At 43.6% G+C, this 19,305-nt stretch overlaps 1 protein-coding gene across 1 annotated transcript; it reads left to right on the top strand.

Annotated features, from left to right (window-relative positions):
- The first annotated feature begins 564 nt into the window (after positions 1-564).
- Positions 565-17,943, top strand: LOC136748933 (ZP domain-containing protein-like). Its single transcript, XM_066702942.1, has 5 exons — positions 565-621; positions 2,677-3,077; positions 3,299-3,395; positions 17,391-17,574; positions 17,867-17,943. Exons 1-5 carry the CDS (start codon positions 565-567, stop codon positions 17,941-17,943), a joined length of 816 nt encoding a protein of 271 aa, XP_066559039.1.
- The last annotated feature ends 1,362 nt before the right edge of the window (positions 17,944-19,305 follow it).

The following is a 19,305-nucleotide window of genomic DNA, read 5'->3' as shown; positions in this document are numbered from 1 at the left end:
ATACAGAGAAACATCTCAAGTGACAAACCATTTGAGTTGAGGTACATTGTTTGGAAAGAAATATATGAACAGAATTATCCTGGAAGTTGGGAATTCTGAAAACAAATATAAAATGGTGTTAACCAAAGCAAAATATGTTAGTTTCTCTGTTGTCATCCTGTCCTGGTGTTGAAATGTATTCTTAGGATATAGACCAATACTGCTACATTGTTCTAAGAATTATTTAATGTTTTAAGATTTACTTTAACTATATAACTCTATATATTTTCATATTTGTTTGTCTGCTGTAGGGAAACAGGCTGCTGCTGGATCTCTAACCTTTTTGGAACAGCAGACTGGAGTTTCTTAACTCACGTTGACATGGGGACAAGGTCTGATTTGCAATCACTCAACAGATCCCCAATTCTGACCATTCTATCAACAATCAGGTTAGCTTCTTTTATTAAAAAAACTTTAAAAAAACAACTGCAGAAAAGCAATTTCTAATAAATAATATGTTTTTCCCTGCGTTATTTTTATGAAGAATTTCCCAGAACTGTGTGACTACACTCTGGTTACTAGCCCATGACCCAGATGGTGATCAAGTCAGATGCAGGTTTGGGCAAGCAGCTAATGTGGACTGTGAGTTATGTTACCAGCACCCAAATGTCACCCTAAATGAGGTAAGGTGCACTTTGTAGAAGCTAACGGTAGGCTGATATATTTGAAATGCAGTCTTTGTGTAGTTGTAAATGCCTGCTGACGTCATAGCTCAACTTGTTTTGTGTGTGTTTGTCTTTTTAGAATCTTTGTAGTTTAAAATTCAACAACACTCCCAGTGTCGGACTCCATGTCTTTGAATTGGTGATTGAGGACTTTCCGATGCAAACAATTTCCTTGTCATATGAAGATGGGACTTCGTCTGTCAGACTCCCATTAGCTCGAGACACAATGAACAGTACCATCAACAGTACTACTGCGCTGAGCAGATTACCCTTACACTTTGCTGTAGAAGGTAAGTTCACTGACAAAAGTAAATATATAGGTATATACTTTCTACTTGTTATTTCAACCTCTCTGTCTTTCAAAATATGTATAAAGTCCTCCTTCATGACTGCCAAGTCTGAGACAGGCTTAAACTAGCAGGGTTAGCATCATAAAGTGGACAGTAAATTGATGTTAAACCAACTGGCAAGAGTGGTATTAAAAAGGTACACAAAGCTGTACCTATTTGCTTTAATAGTAAGACATATTTTGAGATAGATGCAGTTCTGTAATTATGGGCTTTCATTCATTGCATTACAGTTGATTCTCCTGTGTCTACGTGTGTCCCCGGGATTGTAAGGCCTCAGTTTCTGCCTCCCACTCCAGCCCATGGGGATGTCTATCATGCAGTTGTAGCTCATGAGTTTCAGTTCCTTGTCAGAGCTCAAGCAGCACAGGCAACGTAAGTCATCGATCTCATTGAGGTGCCAGATTACCCTGCAGTGTTAAATTTGATATAATACAATTTATGTATGAAATTATGTCTCTTCATTTTTTCTTTCCATCATTTTGAAAATGTTAAGCAAACATTTATGTTATTTTGTGAATTTTAATCTAAAAATGTATACATTACATATTATTTATTAATTTGTTGCATCATGTATTTTCTGATCATTTCTTATTTTCCTTTGTTAAAGGATACATGACTTCCAGGTCAGTGGTCCACTGAATATAACAAAGTCAGGTCAGAGTAATAGCACCAATGGAATTCACCAGGTGCTGATCAGCTGGACCCCAGAAGAAAGTGAATGCAGTAATCATGTTTCCATCTGTTTTGCTGCTGAAACATTTCAAACGTAAGCATGGGTCTTTGTGAACTGTGTTCCTTGTATGTTTTGGATATTTGCTCTCTCACTTACTCAAGTTATCACTTTTTGGCTTTTTCCAGTCAGTCTGATATGAGATGCATTATAATTGTTGTGGACAAATACCATACTGGTAAGTATGATTATAATTATTGCATATGATGCACGTTGAACTCATGTGTGTACTTTATTTTGAAGGCAGATATTAAACTGAAGTCATTGTGATATGCTTGTTTCATGCCAGGTGAAGTTGACATCTTATGCACTGAAAACACTATGACTATTGTTATGAACAAGTCTGCCTTTAGAGGACTTAATGAAAGCCACTTGCGTCTAAATGATCCATCATGCACACTGGCATCTAACGGATCACATGTACTGGCGACAATGTCACTAAACACCTGTGGAACACAGCTTGAGGTAAATTCACAATCTGATCCACATGTTCATGCAATTCAGAATGTATTGTGTGGGGATCATGCTCCTGAAAAATCTATAACAAAATTGGGTTTGCAATGAAGAGAAAAATTTAAAAGCTAAATTATAATACTGGTACAGTACCTTTTCCCATAGCATGGTGCAATAGTATTGCACAATAAGTAGGCAAAATGGGAAAAGAGGATGTACAGACCCCTGCATCAATGCATGTCTAATCTCAACCTCTTGATCATCTGTGACAAAACTTAAAAACTTACATGAACTGCAAAACATACCTAAATATTGACAACATTTTAAATAATTCCCAGTTTAAGATGTTCTTTAATAAAAAAAATCAAGATCCAAAAACGAATGCATAATAAGAATGAAGAGAAAATATAGAATACATTTTTTTAACCCAATTTTACAGGAAACTCATGATGGCCTCATCTTCAGGAATGAAATTGTATCAGTAGACAACACAGATGATGTCATAACCAGGAAGCATCTGACTGAGATTCCATTCTCATGCACCTACTCCAAGATCGGCCGAGCTTCGTCCCAGTTCAAGACCCATCAGTCTGCCTATGTGTTCACCGAGACCAGTTTTGGCAGCTTCAGCTATGTGTTTGAGTTCTACAGCAACAATACCTTCAGACAGATGATTGAGCCCAGTGCTTACCCAGTGCAAGTGCAACTGCAGGAAATGCTGTACATAAGTATCCAGGCCCACACCTCTCTCAGTAACACCGAGCTCTTTGTGGAGTCCTGCATGGCAACCCCTAAAGATGACCCCAGTGAATCCATGCACTACGACATCATAAAAAACGGGTGAGGATTGTCCCAAGAGAGACTAGACCTGCCATGTCAAATGTGCATTATATTTCACTAAACCTCTTTCTTAAAACAAGAAAGCATAAACAAAACCCCAACCATCGCCCATTTACTCATGGTAGCATTGGTCAATGGGATTGTCTCTATGCAACACAAACTATTATAAGAGTGCACTCCACAAAACTGGACATGTAACTTTCATGTATCCAATTTTCAAGGTGTAACAAGGATAACACAATAGTTGTCTACCCAAGCAGTCCAAGCGAATTCAGGTTTGAAATGGAGGCTTTCAAATTCATTGGGGAATTTAATGAGGTAATATGCTATTCTGAGGATTTAACTTTTTTATTTTTTATTTTTTTACAGCAGTCTAAGGCTGGGATTAAATCAAAACTTTGACCCACCCGCTAATAGAAAACTACAGAACTGTACTCAGTTGCGGCTTCATTTTTACTAAGAAGACACTTTCTTCTAATCAGAAATGTAACCGCTTTTATGTACAGGTTTGTAGTTTGCTATTAGCGGGTGGGTCAAAATTTTGATTTAATCCGGCCCTAAGTTTAACAATGTAGCTAAACTAACATATATTTATGAAAACATCTGCTTTTGTTAGCTACACTGTGTGCATTTCAGTACTGCAGCATTTTGTGATTTTAAGCATTTAAAAGAAAGAAATAGCGATCTTGTAATAAAATACAACATTACAACGTATTGTAGATTTCTTAAGTTTCATATCTCCCTGACATTAGGTTTATATTAGCTGCACTGTGATCTTGTGTGAAGCTGGCAAATCCAATACAAGGTGTGCCCAGGGCTGCACAAGCTCAGCCCGTCGCAGGAGATCACTGTCATCACAGACAGACAGCCACCAAATTACCCAGGGGCCCCTGCGTGTCGCTAAGAATGCCGCAGGCAGCCCAGGTAAGGACAGGAGCAGTCTAAAGTGTGTTAAATATCATTTCCATTTTTCCTGCAGTTTAGATCTTTTCTGTGGCCTATCATAGGTGTGTGTTGTCCTTTGGGACATGACCAAAGGACATCTGAACTCAGCGAGGAAATTACAGGACAGTAAAATCTACAACTTTAGTCCTAACAAGAGTTAAACTAAGTTGTGTCATCTTAGCATGACACAAATGGTAGAAGTCTAAATATCAAAGTCTATATTTTTTTTAAATAACAAAATAAACTTCCATGTTGATCATATTGTGAAAGAAATTATTTTCTGTTGCTGTGACTCTTTTTCTGTTGCATTTCTTACCTGTGTTACTCCTTCCAGGCACTCATGCATATTTGAGTGGAACCAGCAAGGTCTTTGCAGGGGCATTTGCAGTTGCTGTCCTCCTGCTGTGTGGAGTATTGATCTACAAGGCGTCCAAACATGAAGTTCTGCTATAAGACTAGTGTTGAGTGGGTTCAATTTAATTTGATTAAATCAAAACTTTGAACCACCTAATATCAAACTACAAAGCTGTAAATCATAGCAGTTACATTTATGATTAGAGGAATGTGGCATCGAACTAAATGATGTCATAACTGAGTACAGTACTTTAGTTTTCTATTAGCAGGTGGGTCAAAGTTTTGATTTAATCCCAGCCCTAGACATTAATTCAACATTGAATACAATTGAAATGGCCATTATACTCAAATCAGATTTTACACATTACTTACTTTTTATTACTTATATACAGCATATAACCATGGGTTTGTTTTAGTTTTAAAAGGGACTGGAACTGTTCTTGGTTTAACAATCCATCTTAGTACTTTTAAGTAAGCAGAAACAGAAGCAATAGCCATTGCACTGAACTCTTTTTGTGTTTAGACAGTTTTTATATCCATTTGTATTGGATAACATAATGATGCAAATCATTAATAAAAGGTTAATGGAACAGCACACAAGCCAACTTTGTGTTATTCGGTCTTGTAAGATAAATAAATAAGCCACGGATGTGAGATGTGTTCAGGCCACGGATGGCTTCTGTGAATGATGTACAATGCAGAAAGTGTAAAGTTTATTTATATATATATATATATATATATATATATATATATATATATATATATATATATATATATATATATATATATGGCTTTAATTTCTTCAAAATTATTTAGTTTGATTTAAGTTGCGCAATTCTCCAAAAGAGAGGCGATTTCGACGAGAAGCGCCACACACTGCAATGGGTCCCTCACTCGCATCCACACCGGGTGTCTGAAGTGGGGTGGACAGGTCTGGAACCGTAGGGAGTAAATACTGTTTTATTGGGAAAGTATTTTACATTTCAATAATAAAAACATTCAAAACAAATTTAAATACTTATGATTTAAAATTTGTTAAAATCAATATTCTAAAACCACTTAAAAAAATGTAAATCTTAAGTGATTAACAGAATGCATAAACTCAAATAAACAAGTGCACAAAACAATAAAACAAACTAGTGATTAAAGCAAAAACTGCAAACCAACAAAAAAGGTCAAATACATTGAAATTAACTGAAAAGGCACCGGACAAATCAAAAAACTAATAAAATGATAAAAATAAAAAACAAACCAAAACAGTCCGATGCATTTAAAATCAAAATTCTAACGGCCAATGTATTTGACAAACGAATAAAAACAGAACAAAACTAACCAAAAAACCCAAACAACTAGTGCTTTAAAAACAACTAAATCTTTAAAAACAGTTAAAATTCATTCATTTTTAAGAAGCCATGGTAGTAGCCAACTGTTATTATTTGGGTAAGAAGGTACCAATTGGAGAGTTGCTGGGGGTTGCATGGGTAGGCCAGAGGCTGCTGGAATGCTTCAGGGCCACGGCTCGGGAGGTGTGGGGGCGGGGGTTCGCTGCCTGGGACTGGGTAGGCGCCTGCCTGCTGGTGAGTTGCTGGCAAAGGTCAGCAAGAGGGCGGGGTTGCTGCTTCTGTGGGGCTGGCCTTCTAGGCCCTACAGGTCTGACCCAGATGTGCTGCTTGGGGGTACACTCTTGTGAGCTGTAGCGACTGCTCCCTCTCCTGGACTAGCAGATCTGCTGCCGCAGGCAACTCCCCAGTAGGCTGTGGGGTCTCTGAAGTTGAGGGCCTTGCGTCCGGGACCTCCACCAGCTGAGCGATGTAGAGTTGCCAACAGGGACTCTGTATTGCGGAGGTGGGCAACCTGGGTTCCAGCCTCATATGCTCGGTGCAGCATTGCCTCTGTGACCCTGCACTGCCTGTTAGGACAGGACAGGTCCCTTGGCATTGCAGAGAGGGGGGCAAGGACACCAGCGCCGAGATGGTGGAATTAACACGGTGAAAATCCATTGAACCCGCTTCCTGCGCACCCTGGGTCCTGGGGTAGACTTCGCCTGCCCCTTCCTGGGCGGGGGCCGTCGCTGGGTGGTCCCAGGTAGAGTGTAGCTCCGCCAGGAGATCAGGCAGTACTGGGAGGGCTGAGGGTTAGGTGGAAAGAAGGATCCACCAAAGTCCCGCCTTCGCTTAGAGAGGAGGACAGCTTGACGTCACAGCAAGACGTGATTGGGACCCCGCGTGCGCCCGAGTGGTGGGGGCCCACAGTTGCTCCGCCCCCCTGGTCCAGTCCCGGACAGAAGGGGCAGACCACGTCACCGCTCCAAGAGAGTAACGTGCGGTGGCCACACGTGGCACAGCGGCAGGGGCGGGAGGAGGAGGGATGGGGTCTCTCCATCCCATCAGTACCGTGCAACGAGTGCTCTTTTACTGGTGGTCTCAATTATCTCGCACCCTTTAGAAATTGGGTCACCAGGAAGTGAGCTCCTTGAGAGACATTGTCAATATTATCATGGCATGCTGAAATAGCAGCCAGATACACCTTCAGCATGGATGCAGATTAACCTTCCTCCAGCAGCTGTTGCAGGAAGCACATGATGGTTGACATGGGGCACAACACCGGGTCCACGTGTCTGGCTAAGCACCAGTTTTGAAAGACTGACCACTTATAAGTATATTGGGCTTTGATAGAGGGGGCCCTGGCCGACTGTAGTGTCTCCACGACATTATCTGGCAGTCCCATAGACATTAGGCGGTGCCTTTCAGGGGCCAGAGCCACAACTGCAGCTGTGCTGGGTTGGGGTGCCACAGAAGTCCCTCCGCTTGACTCAGTAAGTCCTTGCGTAGCGAGAGCGGCCAGGGTTCCGCACTGACCATCTGTGTCAGTGCCGCAAACCACAACTGTCTCGGCCACCGGGGGGCGATCAGGAGGACTTGGGCTCCTTCCTGGCGAATCCTCTCCAGTGTCAGTGGAATAAGTGGCAGAGGGGGAAAGGTGTACAGCAGTTCCCGCGGCCATGGGTGAGCAAAGGCGTCCATGCCCAGGGGACCCCATCCTGTCTCCAATGAGAACCACAGAGGGCAGTGGGTCGTCGCTTGTGTAGCGAAGAGGTTGACCCAAGCTTGTCCCAGCTTCTCCCAGATCTGTTCCACCACTTGAGGATTCAATCTCCATTCTGAGCTGTCCGAACCTCCTCAAGAGAGAATGTCCGCCGCCGTGTTGGACACACCTGGCAGGTGTATTGCCCTTATCGATCGGAGATTGTCCTGCGCAGAAGAAGTCTGCAGGCCACATGATGTAGTCTGGGGGAGCGCAAGCCCCCCTGGTGGTTGATATAAGCCACTAGTGTTGTGTTGTCTATCCGAACTAAGACGTGTCTGTCTGACAGGACATGGTGAAAGTGGTGCAGGGCCAGCAGCACTGCTTGCAGCTCCTGTGCGTTGATGTGAGCAGCCAACCAGAGTCCGCTCCACATCCCCTTTACTCCTACTCCATTCCAGACAGCGCCCCAGCCTGTCCTTGAGGCGTCTGTGGTGATGACTTCCCTTCTGTGAGGGCAGCCGAGTGGGGAGCCGAGGCACAGTTTGTTGTGATTTTGTGTCCTCTTGCATGTTGGGGCCACTGTCAATCTGTGATGTTTGTCTTTCGCTGGGTGTAACCTGTAGGCATTTACCCAATGTTGTAATGGACGCATGTGCATGAGTCCAAGGGGAAGAATGTTTGAGGCGGCCGCCATCAGCCTCAACAGTTTTTGAAATTGAACCAGTTGGAGAGTCAATGTCCTCCTGAATAATGTGAGGCACGTCTCCAACGACATGATTCTGCCTTCTGACAGATAGGCAAGCATGTTCACCGAGTCTAGCTTCATTCCCAAGAACACTATAATCTGTGCAGGCTTGAGAGAGAAAGAGACCCAATGTAGTCAAGTGACATATGACCTCTGTCATATGTTCCTCTGCCTGAAGCCTGGAGTCTGCGCACACCAGCCAGTCATCCAGGTAGTTCAGTATCCGTATCCCCTTTGTTCTGAGGGGGGCCCAGGCTACATCCATGCACTTTGAGAATGTGTGGGGCGCCAGAGAGAGGCCAAACGGCAGCACACAGAACTCATACGCTTGGCCCTGGAAAGCGAAGTGCAGGTATTTCCTGTGCGCTGGGAGGATGGGGACGTGGAAGTAGGCGTCCCTGAGGCCGATTGACATGAACCAGTCGCCCGGCAGGACGGAATGGAGGATACGCTGCACAGTCAATATGCAGAAGTTTCTCTTTTTCAGAAACATGTTGAGGCCCCTCAGGTCGAGAATTGGCCTGAAGCCTCCATCTTTTTTTGACACTAGGAAGTATCCTGAGTAGAACCCTGCTCGGGAGTTCTCTGCGGCCACTAGTTGTATCGCTCGTTTCTCCCGCATCACAGATTTTTCCTGTAACAGAGCTCTCGCCCTTTCGGGGTATCCGACAGTACTGGTCAGCCCCACCCCTGAAGGTGGGGGGGCAGAGTGGAATTGGAGAGCATATCCATGGGTCATCGTCATTCGCACCCAGGAGTCCTTGCTTGCATTTGGTCGAGTCTGATCGGTCTGTCGGGGGGTGGAGGGGGTGGTGATGGCGGCCGCGTCCCTTCAGGACAGCTCCTGCAACTTCGCAGGGGGCTTACGGGAATCACTTTTGCTCCTAGGTCTCCAGCCGGAGAGCATGTTCTTTCCCATTTGCCACATCTGGCCCCTGCGTCTGAAGCTGCCTTGGGCACTGGTGGGCTGTTGTTGTTGTTGTTGTTGTTGTTGCGGGGAGATTTTGCTCCTAACCCACTCCTTGATGCTGTGGGTAGGGCCAATGGCGTTACTGAGGCTGGCGTGACTGCTGCAGGTCCGCATATTTGGAAGCTGTTTCCTTGGCTTTTGCCGAACGCTCAATGGTGAGGTCTACGGTCTCCCGAAAGTCTGCCCCCGGTGTAATAGGAGCGTCGAGTAGCACAGCCTTCTCGGCATCCTGCAGCTTGTGTCAACCAGAGATGTCACCTCGCCGCAACCATTGCCGCCAGAGACCTGCACATTGCCTTCCCTCCTTCCCTGAGGAGGTCTGTCATATAGGCAGCCGTCAGTTCCATTTCCTCTGCGTCTGCCACTGAGGGGCACTCTCGTTGCCGCCGGGCCAGGTGTCCCATGTAGAGCATGAGAATGGACTGAGCGTTTGCCGCCTTGACCGCCAGTGTCTCCGCCGTGTAAGCTTTTTTCAGCATTAGGTCCGTGGTGCGGCACTGCTTGTTCCCCAGCAGCGTGTTAGCCTGGACCAGGCATGAGACAGAGTCCCCGATAGGAGGGAAGGGTCCCAGGCCCATCATCTCCACCAGACGTGATGTCACTGGTGCGGACGCTGGCTTTGTCCAAGAGGACTGAATCACCTCTACGAAGTCCTTGAAAAACGTGAGTGTCTCTGCGGACTTCACAGGCTTCTCCCTCATGAGGCGGTTCCTAGGCGCCTCTGTATTTGGGGTCCAGGGGACGTCCACCACCTCTGTTGCCCTGTGCATAAGTGCCTTAAACTCCACGCTGGGACCTGCAAATAGCTCCATCACTGAGCTAGCTTCCTCCGAAATGTCAGACCTGGAGGCTGTACAGCAGAACCCCTCCTCCTCCTGGAGGACTGATGGGGGCAGGGCGCAGAGTGATGGCGGGGCCTCGCGCTGGCTTCTGGACGACTCCCTTTCTGCCCAGATTGTGTCTAACATCTGCTTCATAGAAGCCATCTGGGTCAGAAGGGAGGCCCTGAACTCCTGCTCACCTTCCTGACAGGGGGAAGTCTCCCTCATCCTTCTGGGGGGACCCCGGTGTGGGGGGTCCTCCATGGAGGAGTGTGTCGAGGTGAGGCATGGCGCTGGGACGTGCACCTGGGAGAGCGTGAGCGCCTGCTCAGTGGCAACCGTCTCCTTGGGGAACGGAGGCGGAGGGGGTGTGGCAGACCTCTCTCTAGCTCGGGAGCCCCTTGGGCTAGAGGGTGAAGAGGCGGAAGAGGGACTTCTTCTCGGTGGCGAGGGCTGATGCATTGGTGGGGGTCGCTGATCTCTCCTGGCTGCTCGTCGAAGCCCTGGAGGAAGCTGGAGAGTGACCAGCTCTCCTACACCTAGTGGCCTTGATGAAGTTCGCACAATGGGTGCAGCCCCCCTCTCCCCTGAGTGCCTAAAGTGCATGCTCACTGCCCAGGCACCGCACACAAAGATCACGCCCGTCATCTGAAGGCAGCTTCACTTTGCAGCAGGAGCAGCGGTGCAATGCTGCTTTTGGCTTCATCTTAGTGAGAAGTTCCAGCTGCAAATCCTCCTCCCTCAGCCCTTCAATGTAGGTTGCAATGTCAGGCAATGCAAACTCTCCCAGCTCCCAATAAAGCCTGTCTCCTTCTCCCCCTCCCGTTGGCATCACAGGTTTTGTGGGAGTCGACTGGTCGACGTGGGCAGAGTCGATGTCGAGGGCGTCGATGTCGAGGGCTGGGTCGAAATCGAGGGCGGAGTCAACGTCGGGAGTTGTTGAGAAATCACTTTGAGAAGGAACAGGGAGGAGCAGTCCGAGGAACGAGTCTTGGAGAGGCACTCTCCCATCCGTAGTAGCTCGAGGGGAGGGGAGGAGCGGTCTGTGAACCGATTCTCAAGAGAGACACTCTCCCATCCAGATTTCAAACTCCCGTTTGTGTTTTAGTAATCTGTAAAGGTACAATAAAAGTGTAATCAGGCACACAGCATATCTCTGTAGAGGGGCTGAAGCCGGCTCTGAGTGAGACTGCCGCTGTACACTTACCTCTCCGAGAAACACGCTTTTTTTTAAACAACCACGTTGCAGAATACTCCGAAGAGCGCAGTAGATATTCCGATTAAGGAATATGGAAATAACCAGACTCAAAAGAGCTCTAGCTTTTAGTACGTCTGCAAAGCGAAACCAAAACTAAAGCTATTTCAATGGCAAAGTGAAAGAAGAAATGGCTACAGTCAGGAGGAGACTTTTCACAGACGCCGGGGGTGGGGGGGGTGTCTACCTCCTGCCAGCAGCCACCCTATTGGGGAACTTTGGTACATGCTTTCACAAATTGGCAGGTCAAAAGGCTCTTCCCATTCGGTAATGGCTGTCTTTTGATTTGAAAGGGAACAAATCATAAAAAAATAACATAATGCAGAATAATTCTGACATCTAGTGGAAGCGCTAATAGAACGCTATGAGAACCTCCATTTTATTTTCAACCCACCACGTGGAGCAAACATTTATTTTAACTTGTGTACATTTTCCAAAATAAACAGACTTATCTCTAATATTACATATTACATATTACATATCTCTAATATTCAAACATAAGCTACACTGTAATTTCTTCTACGTTTGATTTCTTATTTCTTTAGTATATTTTTCTAACTCATAATGAAACTCTTAGTAGACTACTCTTATTAAAGACATACATTAACACAAACAGCAAAACATACACACATTTTCACATTTTTCTTTGTGAGGAGTCTAGCTAAAAAAATGGCCGATCTCCCTTTCTTTGTTTTTTTTCTTCCTCGCTATCCTCAGCCAATCACAGAGCTACTCTAAATATATTAAATTTAACCCATTAGTTGTTATATGGTAATCCTTCATGTGGGTTACAACAAGTTATGTTCAGTGAGCTAAAACTACTTAAAACATATTTGTGCTCCACTATGACAGAAGAAAGTCTTTATGGGCAGCGCACCTGTACATAAGGACTCACACTAATGTCTGTTGTTATTGATGAATTTGGGCATCACAACAGGAGACTTACATTCACATAGAAACTCCAACGTACAGTTGCAGCTTATTTTTAGTTGCTAGTTTCTTCCAATTACAAATGTAACCACTATGTGTTTTGTAGCCCCAGTTTGTTTTTAATCTGCACCACTACACATAACCCAGCTAACACACAATGTAGCCACAACGTTGTAGCAACATAATTCAGCATTGTGGCAACATTGTGTGTTAGCTGGGAAGTGGATGCTGAATAAAATATTGACATTGATCTGTTATTCACCCAACACACCATTGATTCACCCACAAATAGATAATGCATAGGTAAGGACATCTGCCAATAATAATAATAATAATAATAATAATAATAATAATAATAATAATAATAATAATAATAATAATAACTACACAGCTTTCATCAATGGTGGCTTTGGTTTTAATTTTATTATTAAATAATAAACGGTTGCAGGACCATCCTGCTCTTCTGCTTCCGGTTTCTCTTCAGTTTCAGACTCTGTGATTGGCTGGCGGTGCCTCTCGTGCTGCCCGCCCATCCCGGAAGCCACGCCCTCCGAACAGGCTCCTCCCTGCTCGCGGGTCCTCATATTTTAGATTTAACTCAGCAAGGAGCTGAGCTGCGAGATTCCCCCCTGTGACTCTTGCACAGCTTGCAATCACACCTTGTTTCTGATCAATTCATTGTTATGGGTCATTCATTTACGGGTTTTCTCTACCGTCTGGTTAAACTTGTCTCGTATGAAACATCAGTGCCCACCCATGAAAATAATGTTTGACATGGGTTATAGTGCAGTGTGAGGCCCTCCTGTGGTCCTTTCAACTTCAACTTCATCATGAGTAACTTCTCAAAATGCATATATGTCTAAGGTGTTAAAAGTACCTTAATTGTAAGTTTGGAGTGTCAGACAAATGTGAAAGTCCTGTATTTTGCCTGCTGGTGTTCGCTTTTTTTCCAATACAAATAAACTTTAAAAACAATTATGATCCACCTATGTTTGGCTCTATGTCCAGTTTCATCCTAACCTTCAGACATCCAATTAAAAACTGTGGACAGTATTTTTTTTAATATTTTCACTTGGTTAATGATGCATGCCACCTGCATATTTCAGTAAATTGTAATTTGCAATAACTGATTTTTCCATCTTTGATTTTAAATTCCTTTAATTGTAATTGTAGTCCGCATTCAGTTTTGTGACTGCACTCTTGGAGATCAGTGACACGAAGGAATCAAACTCTAGTAGAGGTATTCTAGACCACAACAAAACTAAACAGTCCTCGGATGCATTAGAATACATTTGAAAGAACTGGTTCCATTGTGTTTATTCCATCTTCCTGCACATTTCTTAGTTTGAAAGGTCCCAACCATTGCTTAAGAATACGTCGATGTTCTGGAGTCTGTATGCATTCCATTCAATTCTACAGAATTAATTAGGCAATCTATTCTCTTTACAGTAAATCACGTATTTTTGAGCTCTTCTCAAGTGGTCTACTCTTCAGTTTTCCCTACAGTTAGTATCAATCCTATAATTAACTTATTTAAAATGAGTTAATTTATACTCTGGTATCCTGCAAAGGTTTGCGGAGTAGATAATAAGCACACACACAAACACACGTGCACACACACACACACATATACACTCACCTAAAGGATTATTAGGAACACCTGTTCAATTTCTCATTAATGCAATTATCTAACCAACCAATCACATGGCAGTTGCTTCAATGCATTTAGGGGTGTGGTCCTGGTCAAGACAATCTCCTGAACTCCAAACTGAATGTCTGAATGGGAAAGAAAGGTGATTTAAGCAATTTTGAGCGTGGCATGGTTGTTGGTGCCAGACGGGCCGGTCTGAGTATTTCACAATCTGCTCAGTTACTGGGATTTTCACGCACAACCATTTCTAGGGGTTTACAAAGAATGGTGTGAAAAGGGAAAAACATCCAGTATGCGGCAGTCCTGTGGGTGAAAATGCCTTGTTGATGCTAGAGGTCAGAGGAGAATGGGCCGACTGATTCAAGCTGATAGAAGAGCAACTTTGACTGAAATAACCACTCGTTACAACCGAGGTATGCAGCAAAGCATTTGTGAAGCCACAACACGTACAACCTTGAGGCGGATGGGCTACAACAGCAGAAGACCCCACCGGGTACCACTCATCTCCACTACAAATAGGAAAAAGAGGCTACAATTTGCACAAGCTCACCAAAATTGGACAGTTGAAGACTGGAAAAATGTTGCCTGGTCTGATGAGTCTCGATTTCTGTTGAGACATTCAGATGGTAGAGTCAGAATTTGGCGTAAACAGAATGAGAACATGGATCCATCATGCCTTGTTACCACTGTGCAGGCTGGTGGTGGTGGTGTAATGGTGTGGGGGATGTTTTCTTGGCACACTTTAGGCCCCTTAGTGCCAGTTGGGCATCGTTTAAATGCCACGGCCTACCTGAGCATTGTTTCTGACCATGTCCATCCCTTTATGACCACCATGTACCCATCCTCTGATGGCTACTTCCAGCAGGATAATGCACCATGTCACAAAGGTCGAATCATTTCAAATTGGTTTCTTGAACATGACAATGAGTTCACTGTACTAAACTGGCCCCCACAGTCACCAGATCTCAACCCAATAGAGCATCTTTGGGATGTGGTGGAACGGGAGCTTCGTGCCCTGGATGTGCATCCCACAAATCTCCATCAACTGCAAGATGCTATCCTATCAATATGGGCCAACATTTCTAAAGAATGCTTTCAGCACCTTGTTGAATCAATGCCACGTAGAATTAAGGCAGTTCTGAAGGCGAAAGGGGGTCAAACACAGTATTAGTATGGTGTTCCTAATAATCCTTTAGGTGAGTGTATTGTAGCGAGCAGGCGTCTCTTTTATTTATTTTTAAAGGACGGACTGCAGACAACAGTTCAAAGCAATGTCGGGAGTTTATTGCCCTTTTTCACACAGCACTAGGGATCCCTATTGGCTGGGACCCACACCAAACCCACAGAAACAACCCCCTGTAACTCACAGATTGCGGTGACTCGCTGCTCCACGCCAACTCACTCTCAGTCCGGATCCCCTCCTCTCGATTCCCCGCCAGACACCCCCACACACACTGGCCCAGTCTACCTGTCAGCCCAGCCCCGGTGAAGGAGAACGAATTGGTAACTATATGCAATCCCCCGCCCCCCAGGCGCGGGCCCACCTTACAATACACAGAACAGAAGAGCATGAGATCAGGAGACCGTGTCCAACCGAGAGGCCATTGGCCCCATCGTGCTCGTTTGGTGTCCATTAATAACTAAGTGATCAAGGATCCTATCCAGTCTGTTTTTGAATGTTCCCAAATTGTCTCTTCAGCCACATCGCTGGGGAGTTTGTTCAGATTGTGACGCCTCTCTGTGTGAAGAAGTGTCTCCTGTTTTCTGTCTTGAATGCCTTGAAGTCCACTTCGTGCTCTAAAAACCTCTCGCATTTATGCCGAAATGTAAAGAAGCCCGTTCGGCATAGGGTTGGATAGGTGCATTTTGTAATCGAAGTGCGGACATCAGTACAGATTTTCAATAATCCACACATCTGTATATATATGGGAGTGAAGACCAACACTACGTTGAATACCACTGCTGTCAAAACGGCTGTAACGGAAACATACAATATTTGCTATTATTAATAATTACACAAATAGGTAAAGCATATGACGTCTGGGTGATATTTACAGAATATAGTTGCCTAACTATGAGGGGCCGTTCAATTAAAAATTAACAGAAAAAATAAATCATATACCAAAGTGGATATATCATATACCAGAAAAAATAATTAATATACCAAAGTGGATTGTACAATTGTACACAGCTGCAGCTTAATTTTAGCTGCTAGTTTCTTCGAATCGTAAATGTAATCGCTGTGATGTATAGTTTTGTAGTTTGCTAGCCAATAGGTCAAAGTTTTAATTGAATGCATTGCGCTATACACATAAGTGGACGCTGAATAAAAGCATCATTGAAACATGTGCATTGCTCTGTTATTCACATTAAAGCAAACACATCAGCATTGATCCACTGGCAATTAGATAACGCCTGGATAAGGATGTCTGCCAATAAATAAATACAAAAATAATAATAACTACACAGATGTCCTAAAGGCGGCTTTGTTTTTTGTTGTCTTTTCTATTCATATTTGTACCGGCGACAAAGTAGAGGCTTGTAGTTTTGTATCGGCAGGTAGATTATTTGACTCTCACGCAACTTTTCATGTTCACATCTGGTGATGTCTGTAGGTTCTAGACTTCAGACGTCATTGACTGCAAAGGATTTGCAACCAAGTATTGAAACTCACAATTTAATTCATGATTATGTTAGTTTGTCCAAATACTTTTGAGCCCCTAAAATTGGGGGGACCGCGTATAAAAATGGGTGTAATTCCTACACTGTTCACCCAATTTTGATTAAAGATGAAAGTCTACACTTAAAGCACATCTTGATTGTTTACTTTCATATCCATTGTGGTGGCGTACAGAGCCAAAACTATGACAATTACATCACTGTCCAAATATTTATGGACCTAACTGTATATATAGATACAGACGGGTGACAAATTAAAGGAAAAAACAACATAGTACCTCAGTAAGGTGTTGGGCCACCACGAGCCCCAGAACAGCTTCAATGCTCTTGGCACAGATTCTACGAGTCTCTGGACTCTACTGGAGGGATGAACACCATTCTTCCAAAAGATATTCCCTCATTTGGGGTTTTGATGATGGTGGTGGAGAGCGCTGTCTAACACGTCGGTCCACAATCTCTCATAGGTGTTCAATTGGGTTGAGATCTGGTGATTGTGAAGGCCAGAGCATATGATTCACATCATTTTCACACTCATCACACCATTCAGTGAGCCCTCGTGCCCTGTGGATGGGGGCATTGTTATTCTGGAAGAGACCACTCCCATCAGGAGAGAAATATAGTCATCAACTGGTAGTCACCAACTAATTCCAGTTTTGTAACTTGGATAAATGTTTTGAGAATGGTCATTTAATTGGTTGTAATTGAAAGTTAATAGGGTTTTTATGTTCTTCTTTTCCAGGTGTATTAAGGATGACACAGTTGTGGTGTATTCAAGCAGCAGAACAATGTACAGATTTGGATTGTAAGCTTTCTCCTTCATTGGACAGTTTCCTGAGGTAATGCTATTAAAGACACATACATTACAGTATAATAACTTCCTATTTGCTCAAACCCTCACATGCAGGGGTGTTTAACTGGACCCTTGTCTGTTTAAAGGTGTACATCAGCTGTACAGTCATCTTATGCCAAGCTGGCAATCCCTTCACAAGGTGTGCCCAGGGCTGCAGCACTGGCATCACTGCAAGGCATCACCATCACAGGAGACAAGTGTCTGCAGAGACCGGGAGACACTCCATATCTCAGTGGCCTCTGCATCTAGCCAGGAGCTTGGGCAGTGCAGGTAATTTTGGATAATTGATTTCAAAGCATTCATTATACATTATTTGATTAATATTGAAACAACTAGTCACTTATGATCTTTTCAATTAAAATCAAAGATAACAACAATACGTTTTCTCTATGGCTTCTAATTAAAAAGCAGTATTGCTGGGTTGTGACATATACACATCTTTATGCATAGACAGTCCAAGGCACAGTTTATACAGTTGAAATCAAATTGGTGAGAATTCAAGCTGAGAAGCAATGCACTATGCAGACTCAATTCAAATATCTAATTTCTCCTTTTTCTCCAGTCTCCAGTGTAAATCTGAACCTGAACATTGTGTGGAGCAGTGATCTACAGGGCAAAGGGGTCGAAGATCAAATATGAAAGCCCACCATCAACTGAGTACTGAATCGCTGGACAGTGTGTGTTAGCTGATCAAGGAGCTGAACACAAATTTAAACAATGCCTTTAGTAGGGGTTTAAAGAAATATGAAACTAACAAAACTGTGTGTCTACTAATATGAAATGTAAAATCTGAAAATTTGAATTTTAAAGTAAAAATTAAAGTCTCTTCTTCCTTCAACCTCATTGATACTGTACAGTGGCATCAGGCCATTGGGGCACGTGCCCCCCTAAATTATTTCCATTGTTCATATTTGTTATGTCATACCTATGTAGAAACATTTCAGTAAATCTGATTTCTCTTACATGCAACAGAAATACCGGCAGTGCCAGGTACAGACTTGATAATGTGCTTGTGCTGATTAATGGGGTGTTGCTAAGCTGCATACTGTAGCTGAAGTGGCGAGGGATCAGCTAAGGGTGTTTTCAAATATAGTCCTCTTTAATGTAACCAAACCAAAAGAAAAAGAACCCAGTAATTTTTACATTCACACTGTCCCTAGCCTTGAAAGAGGATCCATATCTCTTTCTGGTCTAGTTCAGTTGTAATGGGGTCTCAGTCCATTTGCCATTCACACTATTGTTTTAGGGCACTTTATGTCAGCCGACTGCCCACTAGATTTGAACTGATTGCATATCGGCATATACTTCTGTTACAATTTCTTTACTTTCACACAGCACTGCATTGCAGTCCTGTTAAACCCTCTAGCCTTAATTTTAACAGAAAACAGAAGACCTTAAGATTGTCTGTGTTGACAGTTAAACATGAGTTTTTAACATGGTTGGTGTCATGGGTGGTAGTGGCACACCGTCTATGCCACCCCCAGAGATTGTATGAGGTGGGGGACATTGACCACTCAATTACCTTTCCCCCAGACAGGTTCACAACTCAATACACCCAGCACACTGGCAAGATGAATAAAGGTAAACCATTTACTGGTAAAAATATTGTTGACAGTAATCCATCCCAAGCAGGGCAAGAACTCAGGGCTTCGCTATACAACAAATGTTAGTGTGGTAAACAATCTTAAAATAAACCAAATCGTAAAAAGCGTAACTAAACCAGGCTATAAAAATCCTAAAATTGGTGAAAAGATAAATGATATAAAGTCTGAATGTCATCCACACTTTTGAAAAAAAAGTCCCCACACCCCCCCGGTTCCAATCCTAATCCAGACACTAATCCTCACCACACAGGTAACACACAGGTATTTAGACTCGGAGAACATTTTTACAATAGCTTTTCTAACTCTCTAATTCAAAGAACAATCACAATACCAGGTTCCCGGCCATACTCGCCCCTTTTCAGAAAATACAAAACCAGAAAATAATTGCATGGTTGTT

Source organism: Amia ocellicauda, chromosome 4 (genome assembly GCF_036373705.1).
Source record: "Amia ocellicauda isolate fAmiCal2 chromosome 4, fAmiCal2.hap1, whole genome shotgun sequence".
In the NCBI taxonomy this organism is placed as follows: domain Eukaryota; kingdom Metazoa; phylum Chordata; class Actinopteri; order Amiiformes; family Amiidae; genus Amia; species Amia ocellicauda.
Note: the sequence above shows the minus strand (reverse complement) of the source record. Positions and strands in the feature narration are given on the sequence as shown.

Excerpts from the sequence above, each read along its gene's own strand:
- LOC136748933 (XM_066702942.1), top strand. The coding sequence starts at position 565 with ATGACCCAGATGGTGATCAAGTCAGATGCAGGTTTGGGCAAGCAGCTA. Across the intron at positions 622-2,676 it reads GCAAGCAGCTAATGTGGACT|GAAACTCATGATGGCCTCAT; the intron begins GTGAGTTATGTT and ends CCAATTTTACAG. Across the intron at positions 3,078-3,298 it reads TACGACATCATAAAAAACGG|GTGTAACAAGGATAACACAA; the intron begins GTGAGGATTGTC and ends CCAATTTTCAAG.